The 19,498-nt window shown below is 41.0% G+C and overlaps 1 protein-coding gene across 2 annotated transcripts in view; it reads right to left on the bottom strand.

Annotated features, from left to right (window-relative positions):
• Positions 1-263: 263 nt before the first annotated feature.
• SYNPR (synaptoporin) overlaps positions 264-19,498 on the bottom strand; it is a 303,250-nt gene continuing 284,015 nt past the window's right edge. For both annotated transcript variants that reach the window (XM_077760248.1, XM_077760249.1), the window contains exons 5-6: positions 8,327-8,518; positions 264-2,009 (exon numbers count right to left, since the gene is read on the bottom strand). In XM_077760248.1, coding sequence (XP_077616374.1) covers positions 1,752-2,009; positions 8,327-8,518 — 450 coding nt within the window. In that variant the 3' untranslated portion in view covers positions 264-1,751. The remainder of the gene's footprint in view (positions 2,010-8,326; positions 8,519-19,498) is intronic.

The following is a 19,498-nucleotide window of genomic DNA, read 5'->3' as shown; positions in this document are numbered from 1 at the left end:
CCATGGCATGTGGTTATTTTAACATCTGCCTCCTCTACTAGAGTGTGAGCTTCTCAAGGTGAGGCACGTTTCTGTTTTTTCCTCACTCCCATATCCCCAGTGCCTTGCATAGCAGTGGGTGCAATGCGAGTATCAATGAATGAGCAACCCTAGGCTTGGAAACAAGGGCACGGGGAGAGAGTGGAAACACCGTGCATTTATACCTTATTCTTCCATTGTTCAAGCTAACCAGATTCTATTGCAATTCTGCTCTCTCCAGCCAGCACTGTAAGCAATAACTTTATTAAGATCAAATAGATAACACAATACAGTATTTATCCCACAGGATCCAGAAACTGGTTACAGATATCATCTAAGAACCACAGCTGTTTTGTGCTAAAATGCTTCCAAAATCACAGATCACACAGAAGTCACACATTGATTACAACTTTTATCTGGAAATATGGATGCACAGTTTGCTCTCACTGTTGGGCCTTGATGTTTCAAGTGAGTCAAAACAGAGAGGGGGAAGATTGGCATTTTCTTGATAATGAATAAATTCTGAGGAATATTTCATGAGAACCTTCTCTGGGATCAGAGTTGCTCATGGAAGTCATTTCTAATTTATGGGTAACACTCAAATTGGAATTAGTAATTAGTAAGTTAAGCTGTGACTTGAGAAATTTTAATAATTGGATCAAGGAACATATTAACTTCACAAATAGGATTTAAAAGTTTGGCTGGTAGTATAGGTTCTACAGAGCATCCTTTATAAATTAATACATCAGTTATCAATTCTCGGCCTTTTGGCTAGGATCAAGTATAAATTAATACATCAGCACAAAAGCTCTTGACTACGGTGTCCGATATCTGCATCTTATTACTCTAAGAAAACAACACCCCCTAAACACAAACAGTTATTGGGCCTATTGTTCATGGTCCACAGGATAAGAGCCACAAAAACATCATAGAAAGTTACAAGAATGTAAATATTTAGGTAAGCAAATAGAATAAATATTGGGCAGTTACCATATATAACACTGAATATTGACTAACAGGGAAAAAAGTCCCAAACCTTAGTTACAGTGCAGTCAGAGTTAGGTAAAGCCAAAGAGACAGATTTGCGAGTATACAAAGTAATGAATATATTTCTTTAAACGTCCATTTAACAAATTCATGGTGCAAACTGGAAATTTTTCATAAATACATTTTGTGAGAAAATGCTTATTCATGCACTAAATCATATGAGCACTGATTGATTCAAATAAAAAAAAAAACAGAGTAACTGTCTGAAACAAATACTTAAGGGACTCACAGTCCTAGTGTCTGTAACTAAACACAATAATACATGCATGTGTGTGATACACCAAATTGTCTTATAGAAATCATTAAAACGTCTTTCGCATCAAAACACAGAGGAAAACTCAGTGCTATAGAATTTATTTTCTGCCTATTACATACTAGAGACTTTAAGCCACTAAATGCTTTTATTATCTCCACACACCTACAAAGCGACCATCCAAGTATCTGTGTATATAACAAGGTACTCTCCAATTAGGCATCTATGATGAATAATGTATCTCCTCATGTCATCTCCTCTCTAAGTACTATTTATCACGACCCAGGCCTTTCTGCCTTAATGAGGACTCCAGATCTCTGATTTACATTCAACACCCTCTACGTTAATAATTGATGGAAACTCTTAAAAAACTCTTCTGCTACTAAAATGGAAGGTGGGGAGGCTACCTCCAGAAGAGTGCAGAGACTACTGGTTAAATCTGATTGGTAAAAGAGGCGGGGGCACTGGACTGTTGGCCAAACTCATCTGAGGACGGCCCCATGCTCGCCTGCTGGCTGTACCCACCGCTTGACCCATAGCTGTCTTGGTTGTACCCGCCTTGGTTATAGCTGCTCGAGTGCTTTTCCATCGGGTCTGAAAGGTATCTCTGTCCCGAGGAATGCCAGCCGGTCTCCTTGAAAACAAACCAGATGTTTCCAGCCCAGAGGATAAAGTTCAGAAATCCAAAGACCTGAAAGGAGAGTCAGAGCAAATGAGTTGACAGATGGACACACAAGAAAAATCTCAACTTCAGAAAAATCCTTCATAATACATAAGGCTACTTCTCATTCAATAGTGAGATCTCTTCCAATTTTTCATTTGGAGCCACTGTTTCTTTTGGAATATCTGACTATTTATTTATTTACATCCAAGTTAGTATATAGTGCAATAATGATTTCATGAGTCTAATTCAGTGATTAATTCCTAATGAATAACAGCCAGTGCTCATCCCAACAAGTGTTTTCCTTAATGTCCCTTACCCATTTAGCCCATGCCCCCATCCCCCACCCATCCAGTGACCCTCAGTTTGTTCTCTATGTTTAAGAGTCTCTAGGTTTTGTCCCTCTCCTTGTTTTTATGTTATTTTTGTTTCCCTTTCCTTATGTTCATCTGTTTTGTATCTTAAAGTCCTCAGAGGAGTGAAGTCATATGATAGGTCTTAGTCTCTGACTAATGTTGCTTAGCATACTACCCTCTAGTTCTGTCCATGTAGTTGCAAATGGCAAGATTTCATTCTTTTTGATTGCCGAGTAGTACTCCATTACACACACACACACACACACACACACACACACACACACCCCACATCTTCTTTATCCATTCATTCACTGATGGACTTTTGGGCTTTTTTCATACTTTGGCTATTGTTGATAGCACTGCTGTAAACATTGGGGTGCATGTACCCCTTAGAAACAACACACCTGTATCCCTTGGATCAATACCTAGTAGTGCAATTGCTGGGCCATAGCCTAGTTCTGTTTTTAGTTTTCTGAGGCACGTCCATACTGTTTTGAAGAGTGGCTGCACCAGTTTGCATTCCCACCAGCAGTGTAAAACAGATCCTCTTCCTCCGCATCCTCGCCAACATCTGTTGTTGCCGGAGTTGTTAATTTTAGACATAGAATATTGGCATTTTATTGAATGCTTACTACATGTTAGGCACTGTGGAAAGGTCAATCCATTCATTCTGTCTGAGAAGAAGGTGTTATTTTACCTGTATTATAGATGTGAAAACTGAGGTTCAGGATAAGAATCTTGTTTAAGGTCATGTGACTTGGTAAGTGGTAGAAGAAGGTCAAGCCCTATTCTGTCTGACTTCATAGTCTGAGCCTTTAAGCTTACTGTCCCAAGACAGGTGTTCCTCATTATCTGTAAGAGACCTTCAGGGGCTACAGAGTTGAGAACTCTGATTTTAATGATAGTGCATTAATTTATAAGGTTTCCTTCACTTCATGGCTGGAGATACTTCTCTTCTAGTTTTTGTAGGGATATAAAAAAATGAGTCAACCTAAAGTGTGGAGCAAGCAATCCTGCAGGTGGTGTGCAGATAAGCACATGAATGATAGTGTACACAAAGGTTAGAGCTTTGAATAGTTGTACTTTTTGTGCCTCTCACATCCAGAAATGAATGGTGAAACCAGACTCTCGATGCAGCACAGGTTTCAAAGAGGTAGGAGGCACTCTCCCAAGAACTGGCTAGGAGGCTTTCCTATGGAATTTCCTCTTACTCCCCCAAAGCATGTTGTTGTTGGTGGTGAATCAGAAGACCGGGTGTTGCCTCTCCAGACCCTCTCTGTTTGAAGGAAGCAGAGCTGTTCTCTGGTGCCAGAGGCCTTGAACAGAACAGCTATTCTGTGGCCTTCCCCAGGGCACATTTGCTGACCAGGGAATTAACCAGAAGCAGTCAATTGTAAGAGCCCCCTATCAGAGACAGACAACAGCATGACAGGAGTTGTGATGACATTAAAGCACATTTAGTAACCATTCCAGCTCGCCAATCACCAAGCAAAATGGACTTGGGCCACTGGCATAGCTGCGGATTATAGGGTGCTGGAGGTGCCTTGCTGGGCCAGCATCTATCCTCGGTTGCTGGATGGCAGGGAGGTCCCGAGTGCCCTGCAGGTGTGAGTGGGGGGCCAGTGTAGTCAAGATGAGGTGCCTTGGGGACCTGGAGCAGGGGCTATTTACCCAAGTGTTTCAGTGTTTTAGCAGCAGGTAGATCAGGGCACACTCCCTGAAGGTCAGCTTTGGACTCATCCTGTGGGTTTTGAAATCAGAGTGGCCTCAACTCTGCACTTCCTTGCTCTGTGACCTTGGACAAGGCAGTTAGCCTCTGGACCTCAACTCCCCCACACCCCAATACAGAATGAAGACTATTCCTTCCTTGGGTGACAGCTGTGAGGGTTAAAGAGAATGTGTTGTAAGTAGCTAGACGGTGCTAGACACATTAGAAGATGCTTCCTGCCTGGTAAGCTGTGTTCTGAATACTTTCTCCAATGTTTCCATGAATTGTATTCAGATGGTCCTCATGCTGCAGCATAAACTGAAATGGGACTTTGACAGCAAGGCCATATTCTTGAGAGACATTGGCAGCCAAAGCAGTCTGTAGGCCCTCAACTGATCTAAAAGACTGGTTTATCCAGGGCCTATCTCTCTCTTCCTACTCTCCCATTCCACTCTCTCCTCTTTCTTTACTGTTAACTGACATTTGTTTAACATTATCTCATGCCATGCTCCAGGCTCCTTGCTGATGGAGATACAAGACACAACAAAGGTACTCACAGTATAATAGTTGTATGATCAAAATCAATTAGGTAATCACTGACCGAACTCTAATGCACATGCAGGACCTTTCATCCAAGTGAACAATAACTAGGAGATTTGCCATCAAAGGGCAGATCTTGACTCAACTGTATCTTTGTATGTATATGTCAATATATGAGTAGAAAAGATGATCAAGGAATCTTCTCAGATACGAAGAGATGGCTCTGCCCAGAGCTCTAATTTTAAGTCTTCCTCTTCCTTGGTTTCTCCCTTTCGCTGGCTGCTACTTGGCTTCTAGAGAAGAGACGCTCAAGAAGAACCCGGCGATCAGGAGGAAGCCACTTAAAAGTGAGTACAGAAACAAGGCATCCCCATGCGCATGTTTCAGAAGCAGGGATCTCCTACCCCACCGGCATTGCACAGATATCGCAGACCCCTGGCTGGCACGTTTTGGGGGCACGTGGGCCCTTGAATCTTTTCTCACCATTTTGTTGCAGCTGAAGTTAGAGTAAGGATTTTGATTCAAGCGTAGATGTGGGGGCAACAGAAGGAGAAACTGTAAGACACAGAGCGTAGCAGAAGGAAGAATGAGGAGGTGAAATTTAGATTGGCTGAGAAGATGTGTCAAGATTGCCTTTAATGAAGGTGGAGAAGCAGAAGTAGAAATTGTGAACAGGGTAGTTAGGTTCAGAGAAGCTTTGCAGGAGAAGTTGAGAGAGAAAAAAAAAACACGTTCTTTCCTTCTACCCCCTTCTTTGGGCTCTAACACTAAGTGACATTTAGGACCATGCATGCATTTTAGAAGCAGCTTTTTGGTCGACATTTATTGAAAGCCTGTCATATGCTGGGCACTGTGCTGAGGACTTATCATGTATTATCTCATTGAATCCATAGTCTTGTGAGATCTGTTCGATAATAGCCCCATTTTACAGAGAGTGAAACTAAGGGTTAGGGACCTTAATGAATTTGTCCAAGGGCAGTCAAGTAGGCAGTCGTGGAGCTGGGAGTCAAACCCTGGCAGACGGACTCCAAAACTGTGCCCCTATCCATTGTGAATGGCAGAAGCATGAAGAGAATTTGGCTCTAATCTTGCACTGCTGTCACTACTTGGGAAGCCACATGCAAGTCCTTTCAGAGCACCTACCTGCATTTGTAATGCAGCTCCCCTGACTATTTGTGTTGGTATGAAATCCTAGATGCGAAGACGCTTTGGAGAAAGCAGGTTTGTTACCTGGGTAGAAATGTCAGTGCTATTGCTGAACCAGTTACTTGGAGAGGTCACCTCTGTGGTGTGTCTGTCTCCTTCTCCAAAGCCTACACTTGCTTAGTAGGCAAGGTGGTTTGGTGCTGTGAGCCGTATTTCTTCTGCATGATTCCCCAAACCCCCAGCCAAGGTGGACATGTGGCCCAAGATGAGCTAATGAGATTCTCTCTGCCAGAAATTTGGGATTAGACTTAAGTGACTTTAGTTCAGTCCAAGATGTTTCCTTAAAAAGAAATATAATCTCAGAAACCGTGGGGTGGCTATCTTCTCTTGCAAAAACAGCAAAAAGAAAGACAAATGCATCTGAAAAGAGACAGTAACGTAACAGATCTTCGGAAAGAGAGATGAGGGAAGGAGGATGCAAACCATCCAGTTGCCTGCCAACTCCTGGTCCCTAGTTCTGCCCTTGGAAGACCCAGTTCTAGTATTTTTCCAGTTACTTTTACTTATTGTGAAAAGCTAGCTCAATAGGATTTGGAGCCAAATGAGTGTGTAATGGAAAAAAAAATTGCTGTGGTTTGGCAGATTACCATTCTTTCCCTCTGCTTTAGCTAATAGAAATGTCGTTTCCCTTGTAAACCCAGTTGCAGTCAAATGGTTGGAGCTCTGTGCTAGAACTTTAAATCAGGACCAAGTCAGATACAACGTTGTTTGGTATCTGACATCTAGAACCTTGGTCCTGCTCTAGTTGCTGCTTTTTTAAAAGCCTGTTCCCTCAGATTTCATCAGGTTTCGGAGCTACTTAATATCCTTCCAAAGGTTTTCTTCCCCCCCGGATGAGATTAGTCAGAGTCCGTTTCTGTTACTTGCAACCCAAATGCTCCAGCCCATGCAGACACTGGTGCGGAAGCGGGGTCCAGAGAACCGAATTTAGGGATAGGTGGATTATTTTGCTTTAGTTGGTTTGAACTGAATTTTCTGTCACAGGACCTGGAGGGGCCTTAACTAGATCTGTAACAGTAATAGCAGCAGACCTGTCCTTTCTCACATAACGTGCTCTCTGGCTTCCATCCATTGCTCTTTTGGATTTAAATTTTTTTTTTTTAATTCCATAGTTTATGTAGAATTATATATTTATGTATGTGTCTAATTTCGTGGACATTTTCTTCTTTTTCTATGGAGTTTAGTTGACACACAACATGGATGGACCTGCAGGGTATGACGCTAAGTGACATCAGTCAAGCAGAGAAAGGCAAATCCCTCTTTTTGATTTTAGGAGACAGGTCACATTGTTTCTCATTCAAAGTCCCAATTGCCTAGTCTAAAACTTATTAGAGACATCAAAGGTAGAATTAAATAGACTATGCAGGATGTCATAATGTATTAGATTATTAAACCAACAAATGTACTGGATGATTTTCGCATTTTTCCTCTTAGATTTTGAGATCAAGATTACAGTAACATTCGTTCCGCACTGCCTAGAAACAGACTATTGACACAGTAGAACATATTTCCTCACACACCTCCAAGTATTCAAGTATTCACCTGTGGGTGTGTCCACCCATGAGAAAAAATGACGGTGAGCCCCTCATATATGCTCTCTTTCCATGTTTACTCTCTTACCAAGGCAGGATTCACAGTCAAAGCATCAGGATGTGCCTGGCAACCCTGTCCCCTACTTAACTTCCTTCTCAGATTAAATTTCAGAAAGCTGTAGAAGCAGAAGTTAACCCTGAAGCAAAGATAATTATATTTAGGGGTCGCTTAAGAATGTTTTTCCTTTGGCAAACACTGTCAGCTTTTCTAGTCTTCAGGAACTATTGCTTTTTGAAGCTGCTATTATAGCTTCTGTCTTTCTTAGATGCAGTTTCTTTCTTTAAAATAACCCAAGAATCCAATTTGGTTGCCCTGCTATCTGTCAGATTTTCTGTCTTCCTGTGAGAACTATACATCTGAAAATATTTGGCTTTGCTCAACTAATATAGTTCAGCTTTTCCAAAGTTACCAGGCAGTTAAACCGGGAACATGGAGACGATTAAAAAAAAATTACCGTAACTGTTGGAAGTATTTTTTCTACTGTGCAGCTAGCTCTTTCTGCATCCTACCAGGTCGGAGTGTTTTTCCTCCAGACGATCAACTGGATGCATTCTAGCTCTGTGTGGCTTGAACAATGTTTTCTTCCCAGGAAACCTCTCTGCCATCAAATATTCCTTTTAACTTCTGGCAGGTGTCAGACTTAAAGTTCAGATTTTATATCTGCTTCTGGCTTAGAATTTTGACTTGACTGTCATCCAGGCAGCAGCTGCCAGCACCTGCTGGGTTCTTATTAAGACTCTGTAATTGGCAGCATTAAAGCCTATGGGTTCTGACAATAGAAAACTTGAAGGCCAGAGGATCATCTTGCACATGGAGTGAAATATCGCCTTTTAGACTGGCCTCGTTCTGCAAGCAGAAATCTCCAAGGTGACTTCTGAGATATTTTCCTATTCATTTGAATGGCAAATAAAAGTTTGGGGGGTAAAGCATAAAAGAAAACATACCACGGAAGTGTTTAAGCTGGACATTACAGGGCTGTGGACAGCCATGCATTTGTTGGACGGCTGTTTGCAAGCTGACATCAGCAACAATACTTCCTTAGGATCCGTCGCGACCTTGACATCAGACAGTCCTTTCGCCCAAGCTGATGAACCCACCAACCACAAGAATGAAAAGACTACCGTGATGATGAAGTCCTACAGAAACAGAAAGATAAAATAGTAAGAGAAGTGTGAAGTGTGAATTCCAGAAACAAATTGATTACTTTCTACAACGATTTGCGTTGCCTTTTGGAAAACTCCAAGATCCCACAGTACCGGAATGGGGAAGAAGTTGAAAAACAGATAAAAGAACGTTTTATGATATTCCAGTTGTCTAAAATAAATAATTGTAATGTTTATGGAATGCTTGCTATGTTCCAGGAATGATGCTAAGTACTTATAACCCTCATTTGATTGTTCATACAGCATTCCTGTGAGGAAGTTCCTATCATTATCCCATTTGCAGATGCAAAACCAGGACAGGGAATGGTCAAATAGCTTGTCTGAGGTGCCCACAAACAATCAGTGATGGCGTCGGCACTCAAACCCGGGCAACCCAACCTTGAGGCCCATGATCATAACCACCATGTTATGATGGCTGCAAACAGACAGATTTGCTGATTGATAAAGATTCCTAGATAGCAATTTTCATTTTTTCATTCATTCATGTTTTTCATTTAACAGACCTATGTGCCATCCGGTGTATGCTGGGACTGTGTTCAGTGGAAGCAGTAAATAGCTTTTGAGTGCTTTTTATGGGCAAGAGGTTTTATGGAAAATGATCCTTACAAGCACGCTGTTAGATAGTATTTTTAATACTCATTTTAAAATTTTTTTATATATATAATATTTTGTCAAGTTAGCTAGCATACAGTGTATACCGTGTGCTCTTGGTTTTGAGGGTAGATTCCCTTGATTCATTGCTTATATACAATACCCAATGCTCATCACAACAAGTGCCCTCCACGATGCCCATCATCCATTTCCCCACTTCCCTGCCACCCCCCATTAATGCCCATTTTAAAGATAAGGAAATCACGGCCCAGAGATAAAAGATAACATATAGAAAGGGGTAGAGCCAGAATTCAAATCCAGGTCTGACTTACAAAACCATCTGCTATGAATACAGGGGAAAGAAGCTTCTTCATCTATATGCAACAATGCCTCTATGATGGAAGAGGAGGTTTAAATGTTTAAAGGAACATTTCTAAGCTTCCGATGATGGGGATACTTCTCATTTCCTCCTCATGACTCAGATGGGTGGGAGTTAGAGTCACTGTCCATGTCTTAAGCAGATCAGGACACTCTTTCAGATTTACTGTATTTACTTTTGACTAGCATGAAAAAGTTGCCTACTGCTTACCTAGTATACTAAAGACACTGACATGGAAAGAAAAAGAGTACATTTGCTATATCAACACAGAGACTTGTTTTATTCTAAATGCTAAACCCATCAAGTAGAAAACTTGCCCGTGTCTCTTGCCTACCCAAGGGCATGGCACACCTGACTTGCTCTGGTTATTTTTCTCTCATGACATGACTGGATGAGTTTTCATCAAGATCCCATGATTGACACTGAGGGAACTCTTGCATTGTAAGGATACTGTTGTGGATGGTATTTGTCAGGTGTGGCTTTTGTGGAGAATGTTCTAGACTGTCCACTTCTAAGAATGGCTGAATTTTCACAAAAATTGTTATCTTTTCATTCAAAGGCTGTTGCAAATAATGTGACTTACCAGTTGACCTTTCCATGTTGGCTCTAGAAAATTCAGGGCCAATTTGTTAACTACTCACAGGGTTTTTATGGCATGGATATTTTAATTCCATTCCCAGACTTGTTTTATATATCCATCTTTCCTTTCCCTTTTCATTTTTAGTTATTTCCACTTTGAGTTTCATAATCCTTGTAAGCTATCTTAAGTTTTTTCTGGAATGAGATGGTAGTATAAACAGACAAACAAATCCGGTACCTACAGCAATCAATAAGAACATTCGGAATCAAAAGACTCAAGTGTTTGAGTCTGAATTACAAACTGGAGGAATACTTACAAATAAATAAGCCAGGTTGATTATGTCAAATATAAATTTAGGTTCATGTTCAATCTAGTACCTAGAATGAATTCATTCATTCAAGTAATTTTTTAAAAAAATTTAATGTTTATTCTTGAGAATAAATCTATTATATATTCTTGTTTACTTATGTCTAGAGACAGAGTGTGAGCAGGGGAGGGGCTGAGAGAGAGGGAGACACAGATTTGGAAGCAGGCTCCAGGCTCTGAGCTGTCAGCACAGAGCCTGATGTGGGACTCGAACTCACGAACTATGACTCATGACCCGGGCCAAAGGTGGACGCTTAACCAACTGAGCCACCCAGATGCCCCTCAAACAATAATTTTTGAGTAATGTGCCAGATATTGAGGGATTTAAAAAAATGCAAAATGTGGACTGTGCTCTCTTGATATTACATATTTGCTAGGGGCTATTGATACCCCACCATTCCAATTATGAGACAGGAGCTGTCATGATTTCAGTTCATCATAATTAAAAACAAATTAAAAAGTTTTCTCAAAAACTTGAGAAAAGGGTTAGGATGGGGAAACAAGAACAGAGTTATATGACAACCTCTCCACTGGAAATTGGAGAAAGTAATATCAAAACTTTGACTTATTTGTTCATAACAGAAAGAATACCTAACATTTTTATGGAGCACTTATTATGTGTGAAATACCATTCCAAGTTTGCCTGAATTAAGTCATTTGATCTTGACAACAGCACTGCAAAACAGATGCCAATCCTGTCCCCATTTTACAGTTAGGGAAACTGAGGTACTAAGGGGTTAAGTAAAATTGCTCAGAGTCAGGAGTAAGCAAGTGGTGGAACCAGGAATGTAAGCCTGGCCATCTGCCTCTGGTACCTGTGAGCTTAAGTCTATATTTCTCTTCATGTCTGCTTTAAGGAATATTGATCTTCTCACTTAAACCAAGTACACCAAGAGTTCAAAAGTTGGACTTGAATTCCCGATTAATTTAAATATGACAAAAAGTTAAGGAATCATTTTCTCTATATAAACTTCATGAGTGAAGTCAAGGATCTGTGTCCTTGGGAGTAAATATGCTATATTTAGGAGCACATCCAAACTTTTACCCCTGGTACCATTTTGTAAAGAGGTATCAGGATATCGTATTAAGGTATTTCTTACATAAGGTAACAGCTCAGAGTCTGTCATCACGTAAACCTGAGGCTGAATACTGACCCTGCTACTTACTATGTGTTCTTAGACAATATGCTAGACTACTTGAAGCTTCAGTTTAGCTCACTGTAAAACGTGACAATAATAGTATCTGTCTCCTAAGAGAGTTGTGAGAAGTGAAAATATGTGTATTTACCTGTTTTTCCCAGTCAGATGTCAGTTCCAGGAGGGCAGGGATTATTTACCTTGCTCATTATTGGGTCTTGGCAGAAGAGTTGCCATCAATATTTATTAAGAGAAAGAATGAAGGAAGGAAGGAAGATACAAAATTGTCTCAATTTTGTTAAAATATTTACATTTATGGAACATTACAAAGGAGTTTACCCAGTGGTGGTGGTAGGATTAGAGATGACTTATTTTCTTTTACACAAGCTTATGTATTTTTATACATGCCTTGTTTTATAATTAGATCAAATGAAAACAATGTGGCAATGTAATCAAGACATTGATTGATTATATCAATGGCTCTCCCTGACAGAACTTCAGATGGCTCTATTTGTCCCTACAGTAGCATCAAGATTTATAACTGGACTAAATAATAAAGGTCATTAGAATGGAGAGTTTTGCATCAAAAGGGCTTCAGAAAGTAGTCTCAAGACAGATTTTCCATAACTAAGCAAAGTGTGAATATGGGGGAAATTATGTAAAAAATTCTAGGTAAAAAATATATTAGCCTGAACTTTGTTTCTTGGCTTTGGCATTGAGCACGAATTTTAGGCCACTTGCAGGGAGTGAGACGTGGAAGGAAGACCCTCACCCCACTTTCCTCCTCACCCATCTCCTGTTGAGGCTCCCAATGGCCACACCAAGCTGGAGCCCAGAGGTCAGGGGGCCCACTGATGTGACCCATGCAGTCACGTCCTGAGTAGAGAGTATGGTGGGGAGGGGCAGGGCAGCCATCAGAAGCTGTCCCCCAAACTAGAGGTTGCCTGCGGGGTCACAACCACAGCTGCTGTCATCCGTGTTTACCCAGCGTTTCCTAGAAGCCAGGCCCTCTGCTAAGCACTTACGGGCATCATTAACCTTACGACATAGGTACTTGACGTTAGCCCTTCTTTTCTTATGAGGAAACTGAAGCAGAGACAGGTCAAATACTTTGCTTATAATTAATGCCTAGCTTGATGACTGCAGTGTATCATGAGCTTTCTGAAAGGTTGGGGGAAATCTTATGTATTTTATATAGGTAATTACCTTAGTGGGTGTTTTCTAAGTTTGTTATTTTGGCACTACCTAAAAACAGTTTTGATTTTATCCACCTAGTCTTGTATTATTGCTTAATATGAAACTTAAAGCAAGTTACTCTTTTTACATAAACAAGGTTATTTCGGAAGGAAATTATACGTGTACTATGTTAAGCCAATACAACTTGCTGTAGTTAGGAGGCGATTGCAAACATAAGTGCTCCACAGTGACAACAAAATACCTTAAACCCTAGCTGGGAATGTTTGTACAAGGCTTTAGAGCCTAGGATCTTTGTTAAAAGGGAGATTAGCCAGAGTTAGGGGGATATTAAAGAAATACTGGCATGGTTGAAGCAGATGACCTGATGTTGAAGTGAACATGGAATGACTTCCTCAGTCCTGTTACTCAATGCCATGTGAATGGTCCACTTAAACCATCTTCTGACTCAGGAGAGGTAAATGCCTTGCCCTGGACAAGGGACTTTCTTCTGATGGTGCAGACAAGAACCAGTTGTTTATAAATGTTCCTGCCTCAGGTCTGTCTAGCAGAAACAGAGTGCAGGGAAGAAACTCAAGAGGTAGACCTGGAACATTCACTGCTAGGTTATCATGGTGCCTATAGTAACCCTTTGCAGTTGTCTTCTGCTGGCTTTGCTTGTGTTCTTCATTCTCCTAGAGTGGAGAGGCTGCCATTAGTTTTATACTTCCAGAAACCTTGCACGCTTGTGGTCCCCATAAAACCCCAAAAAGTAGTCAGTGGTTGTGATTAGCCTTTATTACAGATGAAGAAACTGACCGAGAGAGATAAGTAGATTTGACCTTGTTCACTTGATCTTAGCCAAAAGGCCGAGAAGCGATTTGACCTTGTTCATTAAGTGGTTTACAAACCATGTTCTGGGCTATTGGTCTCTCTCTGTACCTAAGAACATTGATACTGTGTACCGAGAGAACATGGACATGCTACCTGTGTTTCTGCAGGATGTTTTAAGTATGTGTTCAGTGATCTTAAGAAAACCAGCCTCCTTGGCAGGGGGAGTATCTGGCTTAATGCGGGCTGGGTGGTTTGTTTCCACTTTCTTTGTTGGGTGTGTTTTCTTGCCCCCACTTCTCCTAATTGGCTACAAGTAAACTCATTTTCATACTAGAATGTCATTTAATATGTTAAAGATACTTGTCCCAGATCACTCTGGGACGTTAAGAGGGAATGCTCTTTGGTGACAGAAAACCTCATCTTTTAGAACCAAGTGAACCTGCCTCCATCTCCTCCAACCCTGCAGCCCCACTGGATATTGGTAAGCTAGTCAATTCTTCCATTTCTGTCTATTAGCAAATATTCCCAGGATTTCACCTCTAATGGCATTATCATCAGTTTCACCTCTTTGATGGCTTCGCTATTTATTCTGTGGCTGATACCTATGCCGAAAGTTTATACCAGAAATGGGGCAGTCCGAGTCACCCCCACCCTCTGTGTAACTGGATTCACTTTGCTGAGTCAGCTTTCAGGAATCCCAGCATGAAGCTGTGAATCAGGAAACAGAGCTAAACGGCACGACAGAAGCTCAGTGCAGGACAGGGCTTGGGGCTTGTCTTGGAAGAGAGAAGAGCTAAGCAGGGTCTGGATGGAATAACTTTGTCTGCTCATACAGGTATATTTCATTTTGTCATTTGAAGGATGAATACTAGTGACCTCTGACTTCTAGAGAAGGTCTCCAGTTTCTAATACAATGTAGGAGATCATTTGATCATCACAATAACTGCAAGCAGGTGAAGATAATTATACCCATTTAACAGATTCAGGGAAGTTAAGCAATGTGTTCAAGTCGTCACAAGTAACAGATTTAATGCAGGGTGTTGGGCTCCACGTTTAGTGAGGGGTTTTTCTATTAGGCTCAGGCTTTCTCAAGTTGGAGTTAGCCACTATTTATAGCAATAAACAACATTGGGCTCCCAAACACTGAGAAAGGTGTTTCTCTCCAGTTTTCTTTTAGTCTGAGGTGCAAAGTAGGAAGCAACAGATTAGTACCCAGCTGAGGCTAATGTTTATTTAATAGACATTTAACACCTATTTATCAAAGGAAATGAGTCCAGGCTCAGAGCCTTCATGCAAGCAATGGTACCGGGCTGGGCTACAGTCCTCTTTACTTTCCATTGATTCATTTCTATGTTTGTCTCCTAATTATGTCAAATAATGCTGGGTTTTTGTGTCCAGTAGTGATACAGGGTTTTCTTCCAAAGGACACTGTGTTTAAGTTTAAGAAAATAAGTTAAAATATTAAAAGCAATTTGTTAATTTTTTTTTTGAGAGGGGAGGGAGAGAGAGAGAGAGAGAACACAGCAGGGGAGGGTCAGAAACAGGGAAACACAGAATCCAAAGCAGGCTCCAGGTTCTGAGCTGTCAGCACAGAGCCTGATGTGGGGTTCATGGCTCGAACCCATGAACTATGAGGTCAATGACCTGAGCCGAAGTCAGACACTTAACTGACTGAGCCACGCAGGTGCCCCAAAACTGAGAGGCTTTTTTAAAATGTTTATTTTGAGAGAGGGAGAGAGAGAATCCCAAGCAGGCTCTGCTGTCAGCTTGGAGCTCAGTGTGGGGCTCGAACTCACAAACTGAGATCACGACCTGTGTGGAAATCAGGAGTCAGACGCTTAAACTCGCTGAGGCACCCAGGCATCCCCTCTCAGCTTAGCTTTTACAAGGCCAGTACGCCTCTCATGCCGCTCCTGGCCTGTGGCATCCCATAAGTGGGCTGATACAGTAGCCCAGTGCATGGCCCTAGTGGTCTAGTGGAGATCTGAGCCCAGACAAGGTGACCAAAGGCTTAGGCCTTCTGCATTGGCACCCCGAGGGAGGAGATGGCTCAGGGACAGCAGGGACTGTGCTTCAAGCCATACGTAGGGGAAATCTGACTCAACTCCTCTATTCTCAGAACACGTGCAGGATAGTGGCTGGTAAAATGGAATGAAGCATATCGTTCCCTTTTCCAGATGGGATAAATTAGTTAAATGCAGCTTGAAAGATACAGAGCCAGGATTTGGAACCAGGGAGTTTAGCTCCAGAATCTTTGTTCCTTACCTAGTATTAAAGTGCTCTATTGCTTGAGAGGCCCATGACTTTATTGGTTCATAATAAAAATTAAGTTGCAACATTAATACGGCTGTCATTTATGGAGCCATAGGAGACACGATGTGCCTCATACATCATTCCTTCAATTCTCCTAATAGCACTTGGAGGCAGCTATTATTGACCCCACTGTACAGGTGAGAAAATCAAGGTGTGGAAAGATTAAGTGAGTTGCTGGAGGTCTCAGAGTCATTATGTTGCTAAGCTTTGTTTGCGAACAAGGTTTGCTGAGCTCCAAAGTCCGTGTCCCTTGCTGGAGGGTGAAACTCCTTATATATTCCAAGCTAGCTTTAATGGAGGGCCCAACATGTGTCGGGCATGATGCTTTACATAGTTCAACTCAGTTCAGGTGAGCCCTACAAGGCAGCCATTAGTTGCTTTTTTGTTTTACAAATGAAGAAGGGAGTGTTGAGAGAAGTAGTAAGGAAACTACATACCAAACTCAGATCGGTTGGACTCCAAATCCCATTATTTCTTCATTTGTCCATCATTCTACTGGTTCCTTTTCCCAATCACTTGTTGGATATGTACTATCTTCCCACTATAGCTTAAGCACTGTTCAAACAATGGAATAGGGATGGCGGGGGTGGGGGTGAGGGGTGGGAACCAGTCCTCAGGTGGTTTGCATCTTTCGCTCCACACTACCTGGATTGTTTTAGGTTATTACCATAAGATACACTAATGTCACACTGTTAATGAACTGAAATTTTGCGAAAAGGGAGACGTAGTGGATGCTGATCTGTTATACGGGCTGGGTGATAATCCGTCATCTTGTTTCATGTGCGAAGAGTCTGGTTTATGCTTGAGAATCTGTAGGATTTCATTCCTTTTTCTCTTAAGTTAAATTTGATTGTGGTTGACATACGGCACTCTTTTTCAGTTTGTTTTTTCAGAGAACTTTATTGATTGATTTGTGGCTGCTCATCTGTGGAACCGGGGCCTCCTGTTTCTTGTTTATAACTTTTTGTTTATGAAGACTTTTTAAAAGATTCTCTGCCTCTCTCCTTTTAGCTTAGTCATAGACAACTGATTTCATAATCTTTGTGCCAGAGGGAGGTATTCTTGGCTGTTTGACAACCTCAGAATGGACGCAGTCTCCACTAGCTCGCTGCAATGTTGTTGTAAGTCAGTATTAAAAACACTCCTTGAAAACTGATTTGATATCCGATTGACCCTGCCTTACCTTCTCACTACAAATAGCAGCAAATCTTTCAAAACAAGTTCATAGTAATATTAGAAAATTAATAATTGTTCAAAATAAAATGATAGTAATAGGAGTATTGCTCGTAAAAGTTGCTACTGATTCAGTGCTTACTTTGAGACAGGCACTGAGCTAAGACCTTCATATAGATTGCTCCCTTTAACCCTCATCAAGAATCTGTGAGGCAGATCTCATTGCATATATGTTTTGAGGAAAGAAAGCATCATGTAATGGTTAAGTCTATTGTCTTTAGAATCAGTCAGTCTTGGGTTCAAATCTCTGCTCTTACTTAATAGCTCTGAAGCTCTATTAAGCCTCTGTTTTCCTATCTGTGAACACAGGCAATGATGACATATATTTTCCGAAGCGTTTTTGTCAAGTATGCATGAGCTAATTCAATAAAATACTTAGCTCAGTGCCTGACACATTGTGAGTCCCCAATGAATTTACACATACACACATACAGGAAAATTCTGTATACAATTGAACAAAGAACAGCATAGAAAAGAGTATTGGTATTATTCACTAGGTTTTGATGGTCAAATAAATCAGGTAGGTTAATTTGTTTATTCAACACATCTCCAGTAAGAACCAACTAGGTGCCAGATCTTCGGAATACAGTAATTAGTAAAAGCAGACATGATCCCACTATTCACTCTGCTGGAGGACAGACCTTACTCAGATACTCCCAGAAGAATATGTAATTGCAGATGATGATAATGGCTTTGTAGAAAAAGGAACTGGTGTTTCAACAACAAAACACTGCGTGACACTGGCCAGGCTAGGTGGACAGGGAGAGCTTACACAGATCTGGTTGCGTCCAGAATCCCTTTAGGATTATCCCTCCCTTCGGTGGTTCTCAAAGCATGTTGAATAATAAATACACCACAAAATGACTTATCTGGAAAGTCTATAAATTGGTGCCTAGAGGGAGTTTGGAGCTTCTCTCCACTGCTTGCTTATACCATGCCCAAGAAGAATGCACACTGACATAGGTCAGGACTAAAAAGATTTATTGGGCCATTCTGCTAGCAGAGTGAAGTTTAAAAGGAATGAAAGAGTGTTTGCATAGTGAGAATTTTGGTGACTCACATGACTGCTGAAGCTATGGGCTCTCTACACTTGCTCACTGGCAACCCTCTTTCCCTTAAAAAGCCAAGCGATAACCAAACAGGTGCAGACTTCTAGAGGGGATCTGTTTACATATTTAAAAGGTGGCAGAAGAGGATTCCTGTCTTTCTGGACCTGTACGCTCTTAGAAGTTTGCAAGCTTAGGGAAACAATTAGGGCTGTTAACTGTTTCCAGGTGAGCTGATCGCTTATACACAACACAGCACTCATTCCAAATGGTTGGTTATTGGTTTTGACACATCTATCTATAAGTACAGTAACAAGTAAGATGCTCAAGTCCAAGACCAGAGGTGAGTCAACTGTTGAAACCAGTTTGGACATCTTAAAAATAACTGGGGGTGGGGAAGGACATTTGTAAAGTTAGTCAAGGATGAATCTGGAAATTTGGAGATGCTTATTGAATATCTTATCAATATTCTTTATTTCAATATATTTTTTAACATTTCCAAAATATTTTTGGAGCTGCCAACTCAATAAAAACACTAAGATTTAGTCAATTAACCATCAGCTTTGTCTACTTGACATAAAGCATCTGGGCATTGTAAACATATCTGGAAAACAACAGATGTCAGGAGGTATATAGATGAAACATCTGGAGGAAGTGTGGCATACAGGGGACATGGACCGAGACTCAGAGTTGCAAGCAGCCAGATTTGAACTTCATCTGTCCCATGTACCCTGGTCTAGAATGTTCTTCCACTGTGTGATCAAAACAAGTCTACCACACACCTGACTGGCTAGGTCGGAAAAGCATGCAACTTTTGATCTCAGGGTTGTGAGTTTGAGTCCTATGATGGGTGTAGAGATTACTTAAAATAAGTAAACTTAAAGAAAAACTTCTCTACCACATTTTTTATGTATAAAACTTGGGAGTCATATTTATATGATATGTATATATATGTGTGTATGTATGATATGTATATATGCATATATATATCATATACACATACTTTCTAAAAAACAGATGTCATACACAGTGACAAATAGTAGGGGCAGAGATAATAAAAATGTCAGATATTCCAAAGTAATTTCTTCATTTGTCTAAATATGTTTAGATCCCCCCTCCAACCTATATTTTATTTATTTATTTTTTTTTACAAATAGTTCATTGTCGAATTAGTTTCCACATAACACCCAGTGCTCATCCCCACAAGTGCCCTCCTCCATGCCCATCCCCCCCTCCCCCCACATCCATCAGTCCTCAGTTTTTGTCAGCATTCAAGAGTCTCTCATGGTTTGCCTCTCTCCC

Source organism: Crocuta crocuta, unplaced genomic scaffold (genome assembly GCF_008692635.1).
Source record: "Crocuta crocuta isolate KB4526 unplaced genomic scaffold, BGI_CrCroc_1.0 scaffold213, whole genome shotgun sequence".
In the NCBI taxonomy this organism is placed as follows: Eukaryota; Metazoa; Chordata; class Mammalia; order Carnivora; family Hyaenidae; genus Crocuta; species Crocuta crocuta.
The sequence above is the reverse complement of the archived record's forward strand: the minus strand, read 5'-3'. Positions and strand labels throughout refer to the sequence as shown.